The following is a 1,424-nucleotide window of genomic DNA, read 5'->3' on the forward strand; positions in this document are numbered from 1 at the left end:
ATATGGGTCTTCCTATCCTTTAGCCATAATGGGGGAGGTTAAATTAACTTCCCACTAGAAAACAACCCACGCACTACTTGTAACCTCTATGTAACTTCCTGGCGGTTTATGCCTTTAATAATAACAAAAACTCCGTCCCATCTAATCCCTATCAAGGATATCACACCATCTTAACTAGTTTCCTTATTTACATGATTAGCTAATTCCCATATTTATGTGATTATGTTATAATATTTTCCTCCAAATTTGACGTGATTAAAATAGCTTGATTAAGACTTGATTAAGCCAATTCTCTTGTATAAATTTATTCTCTGTACATCAATGAATTGTGAATAAAAGAAGCTTGTGCAACCCTTTTATGGAATAAGACCCACCGGCCTCACGACAATTCTGATCCACCATTTCCTTTTAGTTTATTGGTTAACTTTTTTTTCTTCTCCTGCAACTATGCCTCAAATTCTACTCCCACCACCACTCCACCCACTACATCCGTATCCCTCTCACCACAAACTATTGATACTTCAACCAACAATCATCTCATCTCTATCAATGCTTCATCTCAATCTCCCATTACATTTACACCCACAAACTACCAATCATGGCACACCCAATTGTATTGAATTCTATGTGGCTATACATTTCTTAAATTCGTTGAAACCGAAACCACCGTTGATCTATACCAGAATGAATATTGGTTTTTCCAAGATCAATTACTCCGCAATGCTCTGATTGGTTCATTATCAGCCGAACTCATTACATTCGTTGTTGATGTTAAGACTTCCTACGAAGTACGGCACACCCTTGCCAACACTTATGATCAACCATCTCGAAGGCGTATGATTAGTCATCTAGAATCATTAAGCAACATGAAGAAATGATCTATGTCAGTTACCGAGTTCTTTAAGAAGATCAAGCAGACATCAAAGCAACCCGCCGATGTCGATGTACATATCTCCATGGATGAAATCGTGTTACACGTTCTCCATGGTCTCCCATCTGAATATAAACAAATTATTGTTGCACTTCGAGCCGATGATTCCAACATTAGTTTTCAAGAACCTTATGAAAAGCTCACAGAGTTTGAGTCATATCTCTCCAGCGAGACCCTAAATACCTCTCCTATTGTTTCAAACTTTGATGCAACCATCTATCTCCTCTCGCCATCGTGGAAAAAGATCGTCTCATGGTTCCTTTGTCTCGGGAAAACATCACGGACTCAATATCCGTCACCTCGGTCTTCTTTCAACCTAGGAAATCAAGGCAACCGTCCACGAGTAGCTTCTCAAATTTGCGAGAAGCCTGGACATGTTGCTCGAGAATGCCGCATACTTCTTTCTCTATCTCCGTGGCTTTCAGTAACAATGGAACCAGGTTGTCTAATCCAAAATCCCAGGCCAACTACACTCTCAATGTGTCAACAATGA

At 39.5% G+C, this 1,424-nt stretch overlaps 1 protein-coding gene across 1 annotated transcript; it reads left to right on the top strand.

Annotated features, from left to right (window-relative positions):
• Positions 1-881: 881 nt before the first annotated feature.
• Positions 882-1,424, top strand: LOC148766479 (uncharacterized). Its single transcript, XM_088827310.1, has one exon. It carries the CDS (start codon positions 882-884, stop codon positions 1,422-1,424), a length of 543 nt encoding a protein of 180 aa, XP_088683436.1.

This window comes from Erythranthe guttata, chromosome 12 (assembly GCF_056151865.1).
Source record: "Erythranthe guttata isolate IM_541 chromosome 12, IM_541, whole genome shotgun sequence".
Taxonomy (NCBI): domain Eukaryota; kingdom Viridiplantae; phylum Streptophyta; class Magnoliopsida; order Lamiales; family Phrymaceae; genus Erythranthe; species Erythranthe guttata.